The sequence below is a fragment of the Rattus norvegicus genome, chromosome 17 (genome assembly GCF_021556685.1).
Source record: "Rattus norvegicus strain SHRSP/BbbUtx chromosome 17, alternate assembly SHRSP_T2T, whole genome shotgun sequence".
NCBI lineage: Eukaryota > Metazoa > Chordata > Mammalia > Rodentia > Muridae > Rattus > Rattus norvegicus.
The window spans coordinates 3,943,277-3,962,205 of NC_141550.1; the positions used below are offsets into that span (position 1 = coordinate 3,943,277).

Consider the following 18,929-nt stretch of genomic DNA (forward strand, 5'->3'; position numbering starts at 1 on the left):
ACTGTGCTGACTTGTAATATAAAAATCCTTGCTTTAAACTTATAATGAACTTGTGGATCTAGAAGATAATGAATGTTTGTTAGATATGAGTCTTACTGGAAACATGTAAACATTTCTGTAGTAACTCCTTATTTAGAACTTGAATTAGTGTCTTAAACTTGCTATGACTTTTGAAATATAAAGATGTTTGGAAAACCATGTGATCACGTCTCCTGAGAAAGCATAAGAACTAAGAATGACAATAAGGGAGAGGCTTTTATATTTTATATATATATGGATATGTACGTATAGGCATATCTAAGTAAGTGGGCATGAACACTTGTGGAGTTGATGAAACAGATGGTGTGGGTGGGTCCAACCAGAATGTGTGTATATGTGTGTGTGTGTGTGTGTGTGTGTGTGTGTGTGTGTGTGTGTGTGTGTGTTGCCTGTGTAGAAGATTTTAATTTTTTCCTTTCTTTCCTCTCTGGCTTACAAAGAGTTAAAGAGTTCCAAGCTTCTCATCTGGCCAGTAAGAGGTCTTTGAGAGAAAAGAAACTAGCACTTATTAAAGTACAAATAGTAAAATTCTAAGGCCGGGGATCATCACATCAGTCTTTAGCCTTGTGTGAGTCCGTTTCACATCAGCTCATTCCCCACCTGGAGTAGGCCTCGGGCACCAACTGCAGCACAAAGATGATGATTTCAGGGCATCTTTCTGGTTCGTTCTCCGGTCAGAGGATTCATTCAAGTCACAGAGCCCCTTCCTGGCTGAGGACTATGTCTGGAAACTGCTCGACTGTAGGACCCATGGCTTGGGTCACCCTTCCATTCTTGACCTCTGGTGCCAATGACAAAGGCTGACCTCTGCTTCCTTACCAGACAATTGCAGGCCTAGCCTTTGGTGGGCTCCCTGTTCCTCACGGAATATATGGCTGGTCTTCAGACAGGTGGTATTCAGCACAAGCCTGGCTCATGAGAGATTGCAGGGTGGCATTCCTAAGGAAGGCCTACAGAGTCTAACAACCTGGGTCTAGAAGGACCATGGAGTCCTCTGAGACAGGAGATCAAAGTAAGAAACAGAACAGAAGTGAACAACATCCAAGCTCTTTTATTCCCTCTGCCACAACTAGTTCTATAAATAAGTAACCAGGCAAAGTGTGGTGCCTTCCATATCCTGAAGATTAGATTGTATTTGGATCCTGCATCGATCCATGCAGAGCATCATGTGTGGAAACCCAAGGAAAAGTGCTCCTTTTGAATCAAGGACTAACCAATCAAATGCAATAAGCAACCGTTTATTTATAAAACAAAAGAAGAGAGAGGAAAAAAACCAAACTTGATTATCTTACGACATCTTATAGATTAAGTAAAAATACCAGTATCAATATATATGTATATACATAGTGCATATATATATATGTACAGATGATATGGTAACATTACATGCTTCTCGGGACAGAAGACTTAAAACACATTCCCTCACGCTGATTTAAAATTCGATCACAATCTCAATCACCCCAAGAAAACGTGTTCCCTCTATTTCCTTTCTCTCAGGCTTCAAGTACAGGAAGTGATCAAACCAGGATCTCAGCGTAGAACCCAAGTGCTATGCACCGACAATAACCGACTGTCATGGGTTACGAGTTGCAGTCTTCAGAATTCTTAATTAACACAGGTCTCCATAACCCTACCCTAAGTCAACCTTCTACCTGAGAAGGGAGGGAGTGAGGAAGCGTGACCGTCTCTAGGTCTCATGTGCACCTTCACATGGAACTTCCCACAAAAGCAACCAAAAATGTCTTCTTACAGCAACACTGGCCATGAACACTCTGGGGAGGACTCCTTTCTCCTCTTTCCTTGCCAAACAAAACACAGAGCCCCCTCCCTAGGAAAAGAAAGAAAAAGAAGGAAAGAAAAAAAAATCCCAAAACCAACAAGTCAGAGTGAAGCACCTCTGGCGATGATCAGCACACAGCAAGGGACAGAGAGGTAGCGTTTCCTTGGTGACAGCTCCGGGCTGACTCAGATGATTCAACACACCCTCTTCTGCAAAAGGCACTCACATATTGTCTGTTTATAAATCATACAGTGGGGTCCAAGCATGGGAGTCTCTCCTACAAACATAAAAGAGATAAGCTGAGGGGCCGGTACAGCAGAGAAAAAGATAAGAAATACACATTACGGATAAATGTGTGTGTGTCTTTCTTTCTTTCCTTTCTTTCTTTTTTTTTGGTAAGGATAATCAATAAAGGAGTTGAATTTTTTTTTTCATTGAAAAGTTTGGAATTCCAATAAAATTATTGGTAAGAAGCAAGGTATTAGAGGACAAGATACAGAGTCCAAAACACTGACAGGAGGGGCTCTGGCTTCCCAAGTGACCGAAGTGAACCACATGGTCTGCTCTTGGCTGAGGGATGCGTGGGTGGGAGGGGGACCGAGGCCGGGAAGCAGAGGACTGGGTAGAGGGAGGTGTCCTCGCGACCAGAAGGAGTGAGTGGGAACCTGCACTGAGAAGGGTGGGCTGCCCCCTCCCCTCCGCCCTTGCACGTCAGTCCATAAAGACCCTACCCAAGCCAAGGCTGCCCTCACCGGGACACCACTGAGCTTATGGAATTGTAGGATGTGCCACTGTTACAGCTTGAGGCATAGGCCTCCTGGCCATTGCCGTCAAGGTTGATCTTGAACACAGAGGAGGCCTTCAGTAAAAAGTCCGCAGCATCCCGGCGCCCCAGCTCCCGAAGTTTGGATATAAGGATGCCCACCGTGCTCTCAGGGTAGGAGGTCCATTCCTGTAGCAAGGCATGCACTGGGCTGGGGAGGAAATCCCTAGAAGCCCTGGTATTGACGTTGTGTTTGGCCACCATGTCCGGGAGGCCCAAGTTCATGGCCAGAAGGCACCAGTCCTTCCCCATGGGGTCCGGTGGGTCAAGAAGACGACTCAGTTTCCTCCGGGTCAGGAGACTCAGGTCTGATGCATGGATGTCCATGCCAAGACTGGCCTGTGAGTAGACATCGTGACACCCAAAGCACGTGATGCTGCTGAAGCTCTCCTTGTACCCTCCCATGGTGTTGGTGAGGGAGCTCTCTTTCAGGGTCTGCGCACGGAAGAAGTCCCGGGGCTGGTAGACCATGACTGGTTCGTGATGCTCCCTTAGCTGCTGGGGGCTCAGGTAGTGCTTCACCGTCAACAGCCCTGGCAAGGTGGTGGCCATGACAGTCTCGATGGTGCTGCACACCGAGTCCAGCAGCAGGCAGCACTTAATCTTCTCGGTCTCCAGTCCACGCACCTGTACCTCAATGCCCTGACCGTGATTGACCAGCAGCACCAGCAACTCAGCCCCACGGTTGGCGATCCTGCAGCCGCTCACCCACAGACGGATGTCCGCGTCCCCCTCAGTGCTCTGCTGGTGGATCCACCGGCACAGGTTGACCTGAACTTTGTGAAAGATGCCACAGGGGAAGGGAGTGAGGTGCTCTACAGGGACGATGCGCACACCTCCGTACACCATCACCTCGTCTTCCTCATCGGCCCAGGAGCGCTGCAGGCTGTCTGTTTTGATTAGAGCAGGGATATCCACCATAGTCCCGCTACTCAGGTCTCGGGCGCAGATATCCATGGCATCCAGGATCTGCAGCAGCTCCTCCACGTCACTGTCGGGGACCAGACGCTGGATATCTTCCATGGTGTAGCGGCCCCGATAATGGTGCAGGGCTCGGGGAGTCTCCACAGACAGCAGCTTCCCCAGGACGTTGGTGCAGAGCCATCGAGGATCCAGCAGCAACACATCCTGCACTGTCTCACTCTGCATGATGTTGATCTGCCAGAGGAGACAACTCAAAGTCACCAAACGGAAAGGAAACCCAGGCCAAAGGCACCCATTACCCAGAGTTAAGCGGGGAATCCCAAGGAGACTCAGTGAGGCTTGGGTCCATGGCCTCGGTGGGAGAGGATGAGCCAGGGTAGATTGGTTCTCAGGGGGTCCCTCCCCCTTCTTGGAGGAGGAGAGAGGGGAATGGGAGGCGGGACTTGTGAGGGTGGGGCAGGGAGGAAGGGGGTGCGATTGGGATGTAAAGTAAATTAATTAGTTAATTAATGGAGGGAAAAGAAAAACAAAAATAAAACAAACAAACCAGACTCCTGCCCCATGCTGGTTCAGGAATGTCAGAGGAGAGTCTCTCAGAAGCAAATTCCCATAAAGGTAAACATTGAAAACATGTAAAGATAGAAACAAAATCAACAACCAACCAAAGCAATAAGCAAAAGAACGAAGGGATACTTGGAAAGGAGGTGAGATGAGAGAATGAAAAGGTTGGCTTCTGAGACGTAATCTAGAAAAAAAGAAAACCCTACAAAAGAATTAAAAGCAGCTGTCAAGAGAGATATCCAGGGGGAATCCCCAGGAGAAGACAATAATGCCCTGAATCAGGCTGTTTCTGGGTTGTGGTCATGTGCTTTATTGAGAACAACCTTGTCTTTGGCGAGCGACCCGATGGTTTATGGGTAATGTGTGCAGAATGAACTAAAAAGAAGGATGCAAAAGAATCAAAGTGCACGAAATGTAAATGAATAAAATAACCAATAAAAAAATAATCAAAGCACAAATAACCAGTCAACATCAGCTGAGATCTGAGGAACGGAGGATTCCTGGTGGTGTCTGTAGTTTGTCTGAGACAAGGTGTCATCGCTATGTGGTCCAGACTGAACCTCTTTCATCATACTGAATGCTAGGACTACAAGCATATCTGGTGACCCCACCCCCCACCCCACCCCACCCCCCACCCCACCCCACCCCCCACCCCACCCCACCCCCCACCCCACCCCAGGATATTGTAACTAACATCCCAACAAAATGCAAAGTTTTAAGTCACTTACTTTTTAAAAATATCCTGTAAGATGTGTGTGTGTGTGTGTGTGTGTGTGTGTGTGTGTGTGTGTGTGTGTGTGTGTGTGTATAGAGAAAGAGAGAGAGAGAGATTTGCCCCTGTAATAACCCTTCAACTGAAAGAGGGAATACCAGATAGTGACCAGAGTGTCTAGTTCCTTAAAAGAACAAAAATTTGGGGGCAGGGAGGGAAGAAAACAAAACAAAGCCAGAAACCACTTTTTCCTTCTGGGCTTTTTTAGGCTATTCCGTGACTAAGATGCTCCTAAAGGGGCTTTCCCTGCATGGAGCTCTGGCTCCCCCTGCTGGCCCTGGCACTCTACTGCCTTTATTTTGAGCCTCAGAGGTTACTTCCCCCAGGTGACACAGTCCGGTCTCACCAAGGCGTTGATTGAGTGGATCCATCCCCCTTTGCCACTCCAAGCTAAGTAATACTGCTATTTCTTTATGGACGAGAGCAAAGCTTGACCCATGAAGGAGGAAACTAAGGAGCTGCAGTCTTTAACCAGACTTAAGAAGACTCCAGCTGTGCAGAACTGGTCCACATGGCGGAGATTTCCTCTGCTTTCCTCTTCCTTCCCGTCTTTCTGTCTCAAAGTCTCAAGCTTAAGGGGAGAGGGAATGCAGTATGATATTAAGAGGGTTATGTATCATGGCTTAGAAAATGTCTAGTCAAGAACTAGTAGGTAAGAGAAGCCTGTCAAAAAGGAAGGTTTATTTTTATGGGGAAGACGCCTTTTGTTTCTAGCTTTTCTCCACCTGGGTTCTTCCTTGGATTCAGCTACTTTACAGCATTGCTAGTCAGTCAGCCAATCAGCTGGCAGTTCACTGGGAGTTTAAAGGCTGACATCACTGTCTGAGGTCTTTCTGGGCCACTAGCTCTAGATCGAGTATTAGCTCCAAAAATAAACAAGAAATAAACAGCAAAATAAAATTAAACAAAAGATGAACAATAGGCCTTGACCTGGCACCCAAAACCAACCCAACCCAGCTTCTGGTTCTCAATGTTCTTAGAACTGTCTAATTGCTAATAATCACAGCCGTTGCTCTCGGCCCAGCCTAGCTCATGCAGTCACTTTATTTCACAGGAGGAAGGAGGGGATGGCTATGTCACTTCTAGGGACAGGCATACGATGCAGTTAAAACAGAGCTTCTGTGCCGGGCTAAGCGTCCCACAACCAAGAGCAAAGACTCGAATTTCTGTCATATCTGGCGGGAGTTGCTTGCTGAGGGGGCCGTTAAATGTGTGGTCCTGACTCACGGGCACCATGCACCTCTGAGTGTCTTATTGTCCGCAGGCACCGTGACCATGAATGAAGACTGCTCGTGGGCTTCTCTCAGTGTTTGCCAACCCAGGACCATTTCTGGAGCTGGAGCTCTCAGAGACCTCAGAGCAGTCAGCCTAAGGCTGCCAGGAAGAACAGGGAAGTAGGGGTGCCTGAGGGGGCAACGGAGAACCAGTAACTCCGGACAATTTTAACTAGCTAACTAACAGGATCTAGAAGACACCAGCAAAACAAACAAACAAACAAACAAACAGAACAGCAGACCTGAGGCAGACGTGCATGGGTAACAGTTGTTCCACCTGATGTGAGCTTTGCACACATCTCAGTTCTAATACATGATCTGATAGCCTGAGACCCTTATCTGAATGTCCTGTGCACATGTACAACACTCCAAACAATGCATGTTAACGTCCTAGGACCCCAACCTTCACCAAGCTCCACACACAAACACACACCCACTTGTGCACATACTTACACACACACACACAGACACACACACACAAATGCACACCCACTTACGCACATACTTTCTCTCTCTCTCTCTCTCTCTCTCACACACACACACACACACACACACACACACACACACACACACCTCTATACCCACACGCACAACGGAATAAGTTTCTCCTCCTTTTTACGGCCATAAAACACATAGATTCTATTCAATCTAGTCATGTCAGTGTATAATGGTAGGAAAGCCATATCCAGTCTGAACTGGTTTGGGTGCAGGTGCAACCAGGTAAACTGTGTCCTATAAGTAAATTTTTTAGGGAGAGCTCCTTATCAATCATGTTATGCCTATGTGTAGTTGGGCATTGCTATGACAAAAATCAGATGCATCACGGGAAGAGATACAGTGAGCAAAGGCTTATATAACCCAAACCTGTCAATCAAAAGAGAGAGCCTCCAAAACTTGTGCCTCTTTTTAGACCTGGTAAAGAAGCCCCAGGCTCTTGAGCAACCACACTCACGAGACCTACTCTGGCCAGAGTATCTCTTCCCAATCTGCATTATTACTTTTTGATTTGCTTTGAAAAAAAAAAAAAGTAAACCTTGTTATTTTTGTAGACCATGCAAGCCCTGATTTCAAGTTCTGGAATAAGAGACCCAAAAGCCACAAACACCCAGCCCAGACTCTGACCACTAGTAACACCAAGGAGAAATAGAGGAAGAGAGCACAAATTCCGTTTGACTTGCAGGGTGAGCAGAGCCTCCTGTGATGAGAAATTATATGAGGCAGGACCCTTTGCCAGCCGGGGCTTGCCCACCCCAGTCCTCACCTCTCCCGTGCTGTGCAGCTGCTGTGCAATGCGCCTGAGGTCATCCTCGGAGGCCAGGGGGTTCAGCTGGTCCTGCACGTCATACACAAACTGCTGGAGCGACATCAGCTGGTTTGGCCCGTTGAGCTTCCGCCAGGAGGGCAGAGTGGAGATGATCTTCTCACACAGATGAGTCATGGGAGGGCACCCCTAGACACACAGGTGGGACAGGTTAGCCACTGCACGGCTGTGAAGCTCTAAGCACCTGGAGGGACGGCATTCATCCATGCAGCACATACACGGAGGAAGAGGTCAGCGCTTTACCGGCTCACTACTGGGTTAATGACTGTCCTAGTGTTGTCTTTAGACCAAGCCTAACAATCAAATGGGGGGAGGGGGACGGTCGTGATCTTATGTGCAAGAGATGATCAGATCCTGCAGCTATATTTGAGGAACTATGAACCCAACTAGTGTTCATCAGTGCCTAATGCTTTACTCACATCTCCCCGCCTCCAGCTTCTATCTCTGCTCCCTCCACCCCTCACTAGTTAGGTAACCATCCTAGTCAGAAACAGTAAGGTTATGCAGAGTGGGACAGAAAATGAGAATTTTATCAACATCAGAGTGGATTCACAGGATCCGTTGATGCAATATCGTTAGTGCAATGATGTAATTGGCTTAAAACTGGTTTTTTACCTGTCAAGTGGTAAAGCAAACCAACCAATGCCCACATTCCCATGATCCCACACCATCCTGATTGGAAACATATAGGTATTACATCATCAATTACACAAAATTGCATCTTATGTCACCTTAATCCCACTCCTTCATTTATAAAAAGCAAAGCCGGGGGCTGAAGAGATGGCTCAGGGGTTTAGAGCACTTGTGGTTCTGGTAGGAGACCGGGCTCCATTCCCCAGCATCAACATGGCAGCTCATAACCTGCCATAACTCCAGTTCCAGAGATCTGACCTTCTCTTCTGATCTTTGTGGACTCACACATATATGTAAGCAAAACATTCACATGCATACAATTTCTTAAAATGAATAAGAAATTATTAAAAAGGGCAAAACTGTCAAGGATGAAGACCATTCATTTGGGGCACCACCTGGATGGGGGTTGGTCTGCAAAGTAGCTGGTAAAGCCAAGTCAAGCTCAGAGAATGCAAAGACCCCCCCAATTGCCTGAGGAACAGGCATCTTGATCCAGACCTGGAAGGAGACCCTGGCTTACTTGATGATTATTTGTCCCTATGGCATGACTGGCCAACCTGTGGGACCAAGCCTGCCAGACCACCCCCATATCACAACTGAGAAATAGTGTCAGCCCAGTAGGAAAGCAAGAGTCTGTGTGACACAGGGGATGGTGTGTTTGCTAGGTTTGGGTCTTCTGGGGATCCTGAAAGCACACCTGGAGCCAGGGCTCATGACAGAGGCTGAGTGTTTTCCAACCCAGGTACAGGGCAGCCCCACTGAGGGAGAGATGAGCTGCGCCCTTCACTCTGGGCAAGGGGAAGCCCCCTGAGGCCGTTCAGTCTTTCCCATCATGGCGTTCTTTATCACTGTTACAGTCTTTGTCTTGGGAACCCTCCACCTCTCACACACACTGGCATCTGCCCTCGCCTACACATCACTTTGTGCTGCGTGACTTTATTCTGACAAGAAAATAGAGAGTACTACTTTTCGAACAGGTATGATTCCTTGGGAAACTTTCAGAAGGATTTCTTGGTCCAGAGCTATTTTAAAAACACATTGTCTAAAATCCCCCTCTTCCGGGTGCCACCTAGGAAAGCCTAAAAGCATACACAAGTGGGGTTCTGGAGATGACACACCGTTTTGCATGGCTGCGATGGGTAATTCTGAATTGCAAGGCTTTGGGAAATCTCATCTCAGGATTGATTCTTATTGTCGATGTGCCTTTCCTGGCATAATTACACTCGTATGACAATTCCTGGGCACTAGCCCACCCTACTGGGCAGATTTTCTGCACATCGATGAAGATGTACCCTTTTGTAACAATGCTATGTAGACAAATTGACGATCTGATCATTCCTAATAGCGATTCTATGGAGTTCCTAAATTTAGACAAGTAATTTTGAGCCCTCTGTAATATGAAAGCTGCAATTAAGGCTCTGGAAACCTTCATGTGTCACGGGCTAATTGCGCTAAGATAGAAAGCAGGAGTGAATCAGACTTATGATCAGGAAAAACGTTCTTTCTGGGCTGGCTAGGAGAACATTATCTTATAACCAAAGGTCATAAACTGAGAATGAACAACTTATTGTGGGTGCGAGGACAGAAGACAAAACATTGCCTGGATTTATCTCTATAAAATTCCCATATTAATGAGACACTAGGCAGGTGATTTGCCTCTCGACAAAACTGTGCTCACTTAGACATAAGGATTATGGTTTTAAACTCTTAATGACCTGTGGAGCTAATGGCAGATAACGAATGTTTACCTAGATAACCAGTCTTGATGGAAACACATGGAAACATCTCTGTTGTAACTTCTTACCCAATTTATGATTTGAAGTTGTTGTGAACTTCTGGAAAAACGATGCTAGGAATACCATGTGATCATGTATCCTGAAAAGGTGCAAGAACTAGGCACAAGGACAGAAAGAACAGGGACAGAGAGTACAGCAGAGCAGAGAGAGCAGACGGGCTGCTTCTTACCACAAGAGATTTTTTTTCTTAACAGCAAGTTTCTTCTTACTGGCAAGGACAGGGCTTTTTCATATTCAATAAAAGGGTAGAAGGTTTTTCTTTCCCTAAGCAGTAAGGGTTTGGAGCTTTTTTTTTTTTTTTTATCCAGAATGAGTGAGTTTTTCTGCACTGGGGCTTGCTCAATGAAACTTGCTTGTGGGGGCTTTAGTTCCATCCAAATATATAGCTATGCATATGCATAGGTGTGTAAGTATTCATGAATACTTATAGAGTTAATGAGACAGGTGGTTGGACCCAGCCAGAATGTGTGTGTGTGTATAAATGTGTGTGTTTCTGTGCATACTGCCTGCTTTTCATTCTGTGAGTATGACTCTCTTTCCCTGGTTCACTAAAAGTTAATTGCTCCAAGCCTCCCTGTTACCTAGCCAGTGAGAGGCAAGGCTTCTGGGCAAGAGAGAAGGGAGCCTTAGCAGTAAATTCTCTCCTAAATTCCCCGATGCTATACAGCATATGTTAGTTGCCAGAGAATTATAAAGTAAGTTTATAAAGGAAAAAAGTTTTCCAGTGTTTACTCAAGCACAGAATTATAAAGTAAATAATAAGAGATAGAAACAGTGAAGTTTCCCCAGTGCTTAATGAAGCACAGAACAGCAAGAAAGAGTTAAGTTTCCTACGAGGTCGGAGATCACCAGCCTTTTGGCCTGTGTCTGCCTCTGTGTCTGCTTCAGTCCATTCCAGCCAGGCATGCTCCCGGCATGAACCATGATATTTATGGTTCTACATTCCTACATTTGTAAGCTTTAATCCATTCACTTTGTGGATATGTCATGAGCAGAATGGCCCAATGTATTTCATCTCAAGCAAATAAGCAGTTGTGTTCATTTATTGAGTAACCATTTTCTCTATTAAACTGAAATAACACCTTCTCTTTCTCCCTCTCTTTCCTGATGCCAGTATGTTTGTGTGTGCACACAATGTGTGTGCTTCATGCCAAAGATCCAAGTCTGCCTCAATCGCTCTCCATCCTGTTTCCTGGCACAGGGTTTCTCTCTCCTCCCACCACTCCCCAGCACTGAGACTACAAGTACAGGCCTGCATGCTTGGCTCTTACATAGGTGCTGAGGACCCACACTCGGGACTTCGGTCTGCACTGAATACAGTGCATGGCTCAGCTTGTGAATTACATGCGCTAGTGAATTTCTATGGACATTCTGATATCTGGAACCACTCTCTAAGTTGCCTTAACTGTTTTGATTATAAAACCACTGAAACATGTTTTCTCCTTCCGTTTCAATTTCAAGATGAAAAAAATATCAATGCCCTCCATCCCATGAGGATTCTGGACAGAATCACATTGCACTTCTGCAACTGGGGAAAGTGCAGTACTCAATCATATTTTACCCTCAATGAAAACACAGTCTCTTCCATTGTGTCAGTGAGAACACAGTCTCATCCAATGTGTCAATGAGAACACAGTCTCATCCATGTGTCAATGAGAATACAGTCTCATCCATTTTGTCAATGAGAACAGTCTCATCCAATGTGTCAATGAGAACACAGTCTCATCCATTGTGTCAATGAGAATACAGTCTCATCCATTTTGTCAATGAGAACAGTCTCATCCAATGTGTCAATGAGAACACAGTCTCATCCAATGTGTCAATGAGAACAGTCTCTTCCAGTGTGTCAATGAGAACAGTCTCTTCCAGTGTGTCAATGAGAACAGTCTCTTCCAATGTGTCAATGAGAACAGTCTCATCCAATGTGTCAATGAGAACAGTCTCATCCAATGTGTCAATGAGAACAGTCTCATCCAATGTGTCAATGAGAACAGTCTCATCCAATGTGTCAATGAGAACAGTCTCATCCAATGTGTCAATGAGAACAGTCTCATCCAATGTGTCAATGAGAACACAGTCTCATCCAATGTGTCAATGAGAACAGTCTCTTCCAATGTGTCAATGAGAACAGTCTCATCCAATGTGTCAATGAGAACAGTCTCATCCAATGTGTCAATGAGAACAGTCTCATCCAATGTGTCAATGAGAACAGTCTCATCCAATGTGTCAATGAGAACACAGTCTCATCCAATGTGTCAATGAGAACAGTCTCTTCCAGTGTGTCAATGAGAACAGTCTCTTCAAGTGTGTCAATGAGAACACAGTCTCATCCATTGTGTCAATAAGAACAATCTCATCCAATGTGTCAAAGAGAACACAGTCTCATCCAATGTGTCAATGAGAATACAGTCTCATCCATTGTGTCAATGAGAATACAGTCTCATCCATTTTGTCAATGAGAACAGTCTCATCCAATGTGTCAATGAGAACAGTCTCATCCAATGTGTCAATGAGAACAGTCTCATCCAATGTGTCAATGAGAACAGTCTCATCCAGTGTGTCTTCACCCATCAATACACATCCTTTAGTAAATCTCATCAGTGACTACTTTTCTGTTCTGAATTTGTTACACACACTAAAATAAAGCAAACTAGAATTGGTGTTGGGATTTATAAAAAGAAATTTTATATTTAAAGAAGCCAGGAAACAAAATAAGAACTTGATGCACCCTGAGATGGTCCACTATTGGACCCTCTATCTCCTTCCTTGTCTATGTTGCTCTCTCTCTCTTCCTGCCTCTTCCAGAGAAACAGGAGAATCACACGGAAACAGACTTCATTCCCAGCTTCTACTGTCTACCTGTCCCCCTGAAAACCAAGCCAAACTGGGGCCACTAGAGCAGGGTCAGCGTGCTGGTCAGTGCTGGCATCCCCACAGTGGGGTCCCGGCCCCTCCATGTGTACTCACCGAGACAATCTGACTCCGTATTTCTTGCAGGTGATTCCGGAGAACCTTGATGTCCTTAGACCCAGATGCTCCTGCATCCAGCACAAACAGCTTATTTGAGACATGAAGGTCATTCCCAAACCTATGGCAAGAGCAGGAGTGAAATCAGCTCTCAGTCAACTTTAGGTCTTTCCACACAGGGGCCAAGTTCCTACTGGCCCTAATGGCCGATGGGAGGGAAGGAGGAAGGGTCGTGGTGACCCTGAAGGAGCCTCTCTGTCCCTGCTGTTGGGTGAATCCTGCTGGTCCCTCTGGTAAGTCATACCTGGTAATTGCACACCCTCAATCACATAATTGGGAGTCTGGGGTTTGAGCACAGGTAGAAGAAAAGAATGTAAATGTCAGAGCCACCTGATGCAGAGGCGTATGTGTTTACTTTCCGAGGGAGGGGAGGAAATACTGGTGGTGGTGCAGGGCTAAGATCACAAGCAGAATAAGAAAGTTACACATCTGACCTAAAAATGTTCACAAAAGACCACTTTGCATGGCGGAAGAAAACACTGTGTCTCTCACAGGTAATTCAACACCTGAGTGCCAGCATGCTACAGGAAGCTGCAAGTTCAATTTTGTGTTTTAAAGATTTGTTTTATTTTTTTATTCGTGTGTACACACCTCTGTGTATATACCACCTGTGTTTGGGAGCCCACAGAGGTCACAAGGGAACATTAGATCCCCTAGAACTGAAGTTACAGGCAGTTGCATGTGTGGGTGCTGGGAACAAATTTCAGGTCCTCTCGAAGAGCTGCCAGTGCCCTTAACTGCCAAGTTATCTCTCCAGCACCCAAGTTCAAACTTGTTGGTGGAGCCTTGAAGCCTGCTAGAGTTTGGATGAGGTCTGTCCTCTAGGGTGCCTGTGTTATAGGGGCCCTCTCCCCAGTGTGGTGATATGTGTTAACGAAGTAGTTTCTGTGGGACGTGTGAAGTATCAAGAGAGCCTAATCCCTAAACCTCTCTGAATTCCCACCCTTACATGCGCTCCACCATGATGCCACACACCGGGAAGTGATGTTATCCAGGGGACGTCACAAATGGGGCTTAGACCTCCCTCCTCCTAAGCTAAATACATCTGTTATTACCTACCCAACTTCAGGCATATCTTTACATTACCTAACATCACTAACAGATTCTAAACTTAAAGTTATGTTTTTATACTGCTTTATAAGAGAAACACAGGACTTGTATGATCGCACTGACAGGAGAAGCACTCCGATCTTCCCTATTCTTCCTGCCCCATTCCATGATGAGAGCAGAAGTCTGTGTGGAGGGTGCTGGGTGAGAACAGGAGAACTGTGATCTTTTGTGTCTCTCTGTGTCTAGAGAGATTTGTTTTGATGAAAATGAAAAACTCAACCAATGATGAAAGTTCCTTCAGCCACCACATGCCAGCCCACCCAGCATGACCACATGCCCTCTGCCCCATCATCTTACCGGATCGGTCATCCCCCAGGACAGATGCTCACCCTACCTCCTAAGAGGCTCTCCTCACCTGCTTCCACCAGCAGGCTGCCCTCACCTGTTCCCACCAGCCGGCCGCCCTCACCTGTTCCTGATCTCTTTCAGCAAGGATGTATCTTTATCATATCCAAACTCGCCCCCAGCAGGCCGAGGGATGTTCATGATGTCAGCATGTGTGGCCACCAGGACAACTCGGAGAGGGTTCTTCAGCTTGCCTCCAAATGCTGAGGGAGAAAGTATACCTTGTGAGAGTCTGATCTCTTCTCTGGCTGTGTTGGTCTCATGCCTAGACCACCTGTGTAGGTGATGTGTAACCTGCACACAGACTCAAGGGCTACATTATGGAGTGTGGCCTCTGGTCCTGGTCCTCCACAAGAGACCTCAGCAGAGATCAGAGCAGACTGCAACACAAAGAGTAGCTCTTAGGGGTGTCTTTAAATAGGCTTTGACATGCAGGCAGAGAATCTGCAACCAAAGTCAGCTTTCATGGTGGAGGGGGCAGCTGGGGCAGGGAGAAAGGAACCCTTCTGAATGTAGCCATACACCTGACACAGCCAAGAGAGAAGCTGTCTCTAACTCACACAGGCAGGGCCATTCCTCATAGAAGTGTTTCAAAAGAGATATGACAAGGGAGAAATAAGAGGCAAAATGGCTTCCTCTGGGAGGTCAGCCAGCTGATGTCATAAGCATGGGTTCCCTAGAGACAGAAGCTGGCTTCTGAACATCACCCTGCACAAAGACAACGAATACACTTGCAATAAATCTCACTGGGCCCAAAGTCCATTCCATCACCCTCTCCTCTAGCCAGTGTGCTGAGGCCAAGCCACTGCTCCTTTTCACCAAGGCTGCGTGGAGCTGCAGACTGAAGGGTAACCCTTCCACTGATGAATAGTTCAATACTCTCCAGAAGAAAGCAGGGGCCATGGATGGAAGACTCCGCTGTGCAGTCAGCAATGATGCCCTTAGCGCTGAATTGCACCAGAGGAGAGAAGTGGCTACCAAGGATGTCTCAGGACTGGGAGGAAGCCACAGCCAGGAGTGCCATTCTGTAGGGTGTGAGTGTAGCCAGTGTGACGACCTCAATAGAAACATCTCGGGGGGAAAGAAAGGACCTCACTCACCTATGGGTTCTTCAACTGAGACCAGAGACTTCAAGAAACTAAGCCAGAAAATCACTTGGTTCAGCTGGATCTCATAGGGTTCTTCGAGACTGAAAACGATGATGTGGATGGATGTGGGATCGTTGGCGGCGAAGTAGTCATAGCAACAGAAGTACACAGGGTTTCCAGAGAACTCCCATACGCTGAAATCACCAACTCCTGCAGGAGGAAGACAATGGCTAAAATCAGGAAAGACCCATGTAACTTCAGTGGCTCCTAGCACTCTAGGGACGTTACACAGGGCTAGTGACATCTATAGCATGCGTCTGTGTAAGTACCCAGCGACTTATGCAAAGTGTGTCCATATGCGGTGCTCCCTATATCCAGTGCTCCCCAACCTTTACCATGCACACATCCTTGTCTCTCTCCCTCCTGTGTCTAAATGACTCCCTCCTAGTGGCTTTCATTAGTGTACCTTTGGCTATCTCTGCAGTCTATCTACTCTGAGTCCTCTACAGATGTATCTGCGTGTTATAGGTGTATGGGGCCCAGTGCGGATGTGGAAGTGTTTGTGTATACAAACAAACTTTGACTCTTTTTCTTCATCTTTCATCTTATTATATAAAGAGGTAGAGATCCAGTCAGGGGAAGAAGAGATCAGTCCTGTCAGATTCCACAGAAGAAGGATCTGAACACCCAGAATCACATGGTTTCAGACACACACACACAATCCTCTAACTGGCAGCTCAGCCTAGTGTGGAAAGTTCTGGAAACAGAAATCGAATTTTCAGCCCTGGAGGCCTGCTCCGTGGTGGCGATTTTGAGGGTGAGGCCCAAATTCGAGCCCCTCCTTTCTGCACACTGCCTCTCCAGTTCTGTTGTGGGAGTCAGGGAGGATACACAGCTTGAAATGGAGGAAGCAGACACGGACTTTAATCCTGGCCATCGGAACCAGAAGCTCTCTAACTGGGTCCCCTAACCAGCAGCATTGGCATCTCTGCCATGGAGGATCCTGCGGTCTATTTTCTTACAGAGCCCCGAGGTGATTCCCGTGCAGGCTGGTGTTAAATAGTCACAGCTTCTGGTGTGAGGTGTATTTCAGCAGGTGCAAGATAGTCATAGGGCTTCAAACTTGTGGCCAATGGGCCACATTCCAGTATAGATAGGACACACCTGTAGATAATGATGTCATGTTGAAGAGTTGGATATATCTGGACATAACATGATCCTGCTAACTTCTGAAAGCCTCCCATGACAGCAGGCTCTGACACATCCCTCCTCCTGCCCTCTCAGCAGATAGTACCGTTGTTCCTGCTGAGGCGTGGTTTGCCTCTCCTGAGGATCTGTGAGCTGCAGGCTCCGGTGATGGGATGGAGAGGTGGGGCATGGTGCTTGGTCGGGGGCAAGTGTCAACTCCTTCCTGAGGGTTGTTACTTTAGTGCCCTCAAGAGTTGGTTATTATAATAAAGACAGAGGCTGGCCACTTCCCTACTCTCTGGTTCTTTCTCAGCCCTTGTCTCATAAGCAAGCAGACGATAAGAAGACACGAAGAGAATTCCCCATGACGTCAACAGTATTCAGTATAACAGTCAATGTGTTTAATCCTCACCTTGGCAAACTTGCCTCATCAAACTGTGAGGGGCTGTGGGGATCGTTAGAACCTCACTGAACAGGCACTTGGCTCTCCACTTCGGAAGGTACTCACCAATCAATCAGTCATTTATTAAGCACCCACTGAGTGCTAGGTGCTTTGCTGCTAGATGTGTACAACTCCCTACCATGCAGTTTTACTTTTCAGGCACGTGAGCCAGCCATGACTCAGGCCCGTGTTAGCCCGCTGCTAGTCTGCGCCGGACTTTCTTTGCATGTAGCAGATAGCACTCAGTGAAAGCTCCCTTTGGGTAATGACTCGGAGCCCTGTGAAAGGAAAAGCCAAGTTCCCTCCCTTGGGGTAGGTGGGGCTTACCGTTCAAGTAAGCATTCTGGATGTCGATGGCTTTGGTGGACTGGTCATCGGTCGAGCAGTGTAGGTGGTGAGACGGAGCCACGAACACTTCCAGCATCCCTTTGGTGAGGCCTGGCTCAAACATCATGCTTCGGCTCCTCACGCTCACATTCTCACAGCCGGGGTACAGGTTGTTAATGCTCACTGAGACTGCAGCCAAAGGGTTAAGATTCAGGACATGGTGTAGGAGTCCCACAGCAGGCAGCAAGAGGAGAAAGGTGGATGGTAAGGGAAGACGGGGTGAAAGGGGTAGAGATGAGCCCAGGGAAAGGCAAGACTGCGGGGTCGGGGATTAGATACATCCACATTGCAATGTATCTATAGATTCCATAGATTCCAAGCGTCACAAGAGTCTTAGGGATCCCTAGGAATGTCTCATGCCCAGCGACCATGTCCAGGACAACCACCTGGGGGAGTGGACACAATTAATTGGCTGTGGGCTCGAACTAGCAGAGGAGGGCAGGCAATATTTGGCAGGTGGTCTTTCCTTCCTACGCCTCAGTGATAAGTGGCCATGGCAAAGATAAAAGGGCAGGACAGGCCTGTTGATAGCAGGATGAGAGCTTATGAAATCACAGGGGGAAAAAATGTTGACTATTGCCCTCTAGTGGTACCAAGAGGCAGACTTGGAGGAAGAACCTCTTTTGGTCTGAGGGTCATTAGCAGCTTCCAAGGCAGGCTGTCATGAGTTGCTCTCATGAAGCTGGAGGCTTCCTTCTATCCTGTATGGACACAAGGTAACATCCAGAGTCCCCCAAGGGAGCCACAAAACAGAGAGAGATGTGTGACAGCCACTGTCAACTGTGAGGGGGTTCCCAAGTCCCCAGCAGTCTGTCACCCGAGTGTGTCTCACATCAGGAGTGCTGTGGGTTCCTCCAGTGGTGAGTGAGGACATGTGGTGCATCTTGGCTGAGGCCTCTGCCTTTGCTCTGAGCATCTCTCCCTCTGGAGAATGCAGAACCCAACAATTCCAGGACTCATGGCCACCACCCGGAGCACCTACCTGTTGGCTTAGTAGCCAGGGGCGACGGTGGGAAGCGGGTGGAGTTGGTAGAGGACAGTCTGGGCCGGCGCCTTCTGAAGAAACTCCTTAACAGCCCACACTTGAGAGATTCCACCAGTGTGGATTTCCCCGATCCCGAGTGGCCAAACAGTTTGAGCTTGATTCTGGGCTGGAGATTCTGCGTGGGTCGGAGCTGCTGGATGAAGAGCCCTCGGTGTGTGTCCTGACAGAAGAATGAGAGGCCATGTCCTCAGTCCTGGGAACAATGAAGCTCTGAGCGGGCTGCGCTCCATGAGCCTCAGATTTTCTGGTCCTGGGTCTGTACTCCCTACTCTGGTTGGGGATACATTACTTTACGGTTTCCACAGAAATGTCTTTAAACTCGGGAAAACACATGGCATTGATTGGGAATGTGGGATTCGGGGACGCTGGTCTGT

At 47.2% G+C, this 18,929-nt stretch overlaps 1 protein-coding gene across 12 annotated transcripts in view; it reads right to left on the bottom strand.

Annotated features, from left to right (window-relative positions):
* Positions 1 to 1,256: 1,256 nt before the first annotated feature.
* Dapk1 (death associated protein kinase 1) overlaps positions 1,257 to 18,929 on the bottom strand; it is a 160,986-nt gene continuing 143,313 nt past the window's right edge. For 4 of the 12 annotated variants that reach the window (XM_087590350.1, XM_087590349.1, XM_087590348.1 and 1 more), the window contains 8 exons: positions 18,493 to 18,715; positions 17,451 to 17,639; positions 15,506 to 15,703; positions 14,470 to 14,608; positions 12,891 to 13,011; positions 7,435 to 7,623; positions 2,572 to 3,800; positions 1,262 to 2,096 (listed from right to left, as the gene is read on the bottom strand). In XM_087590350.1, coding sequence (XP_087446476.1) covers positions 2,057 to 2,096; positions 2,572 to 3,800; positions 7,435 to 7,623; positions 12,891 to 13,011; positions 14,470 to 14,608; positions 15,506 to 15,703; positions 17,451 to 17,639; positions 18,493 to 18,715 — 2,328 coding nt within the window. In that variant the 3' untranslated portion in view covers positions 1,262 to 2,056. Of the gene's footprint in view, positions 3,801 to 7,434; positions 7,624 to 12,890; positions 13,012 to 14,469; positions 14,609 to 15,505; positions 15,704 to 17,450; positions 17,640 to 18,492; positions 18,716 to 18,929 lie in introns of all 12 variants that reach the window. The other 8 variants (XM_087590353.1, XM_087590352.1, XM_087590351.1 and 5 more) reach the window with 3 other exon arrangements.